Source organism: Microtus ochrogaster, linkage group LG2 (assembly GCF_000317375.1).
Source record: "Microtus ochrogaster isolate Prairie Vole_2 linkage group LG2, MicOch1.0, whole genome shotgun sequence".
In the NCBI taxonomy this organism is placed as follows: domain Eukaryota; kingdom Metazoa; phylum Chordata; class Mammalia; order Rodentia; family Cricetidae; genus Microtus; species Microtus ochrogaster.
Genome location: NC_022028.1, coordinates 21686854 through 21688007, shown reverse-complemented (window position 1 = coordinate 21688007; position 1154 = coordinate 21686854). Strand labels below are relative to the sequence as shown.

Genomic DNA, 1154 nt, shown 5'->3' with positions numbered 1-1154 from the left:
GCGCAAGCCTGCACTGCGTGTGAATGTGCAAGCCCGCAGTGTGTGTGTATGTGTGTGTGGTGTGTGTGTGTGTGTGGTGTGTGTGTGTGTTGTGGGCGCGCGTGTGTGTGTGTGCAAGCCTGCACTGCGTGTGAATGTGCGAGCCCGCAGTGTGTGTGTGTGTGTGTGTGTGTGGTGTGTGCGCGCATGTGCAAGCCTGCGAGCGGGCACGAGCTTGTCACAGGGCATGTGTGACAAGCATGTCAGAGGAGAACTTTGGAGAGTTGTTCCATTCCTTGCACTGAGTTCTGGGGATAGAACTCAGGTCACCAGACTTGGTAGTAAATACTTTTAGACAATGAGTCATCTCACCGGCTCTTAGGTTTTTAGCTTTTGTAAGGGTTCACTCTGGCCCAGGCTGTCCTTGAAGTCATTCCTGCCCACCCCCCCCACCCCCCAGTACTGAGGTTACAGGCATGCTAGCTCACCTTGCTTTAAAGTTTGTTGTTTTGTCTTTTGAAGTAGGCTCACATAACCCAGATTAGCCTCAGACTTGCTGTGTGTGGGATGACCCTGATCCTCCTGCTTCTTCCTGCTGGGATTACAGACCCTGGTTTGTGCTGCCATGATGCTAAGCACTCTCCCTCCTACGCTGTATCCTTAGCCACCCTCCCCTTTTTATTTTGGCAGCATCATGAGCAGCTGGGTATTTTAATTAGTGGAAGAGCACAGTGTCCCTGAGCTGGTTCCAGGTCTGCCCCTTGCTGGACAGCCAGTGCCTTTACCATCCCAGTGCCCCTGTCACCCGCCAGGACTTTGCCGTCTGACTTCAGTTTCTGCCCCCTGCAGCACTATGCTAGTCGCAATGGGCACTATGCTGTTTGCCAATTTCTGCTGGAAAGTGGAGCAAAGTGTGACGCCCAGACCCACGGGGGTGCCACAGCCTTGCACCGGGCCAGCTACTGTGGGCACACGGAAATTGCACGACTGCTGCTTTCCTATGGGTCCAACCCTCGGCTGGTTGATGATGATGGCATGACCAGCCTACATAAGGTATGTCCCTGTCTCTTTCGTACCTTCTTTTCCTTAATCTTATTCATGTATTAGTTACTTTTCTCATTGCTTTCTTGTGACAAAATTCTTTCTTTTTTTTTTTTTTTTTTTTAGAGGCAGGG

General features: G+C 51.4%; 1 protein-coding gene across 2 annotated transcripts in view; it reads left to right on the top strand.

Moving 5' to 3' along the window:
- Window positions 1–1154, top strand: part of Ankrd39 (ankyrin repeat domain 39) — an 11714-nt gene that overhangs the window by 3685 nt on the left and 6875 nt on the right. For both annotated transcript variants that reach the window (XM_005359925.3, XM_026785819.1), the window contains exon 3: window positions 829–1032. In XM_005359925.3, the coding sequence (XP_005359982.1) occupies window positions 829–1032 (204 nt within the window). The remainder of the gene's footprint in view (window positions 1–828; window positions 1033–1154) is intronic.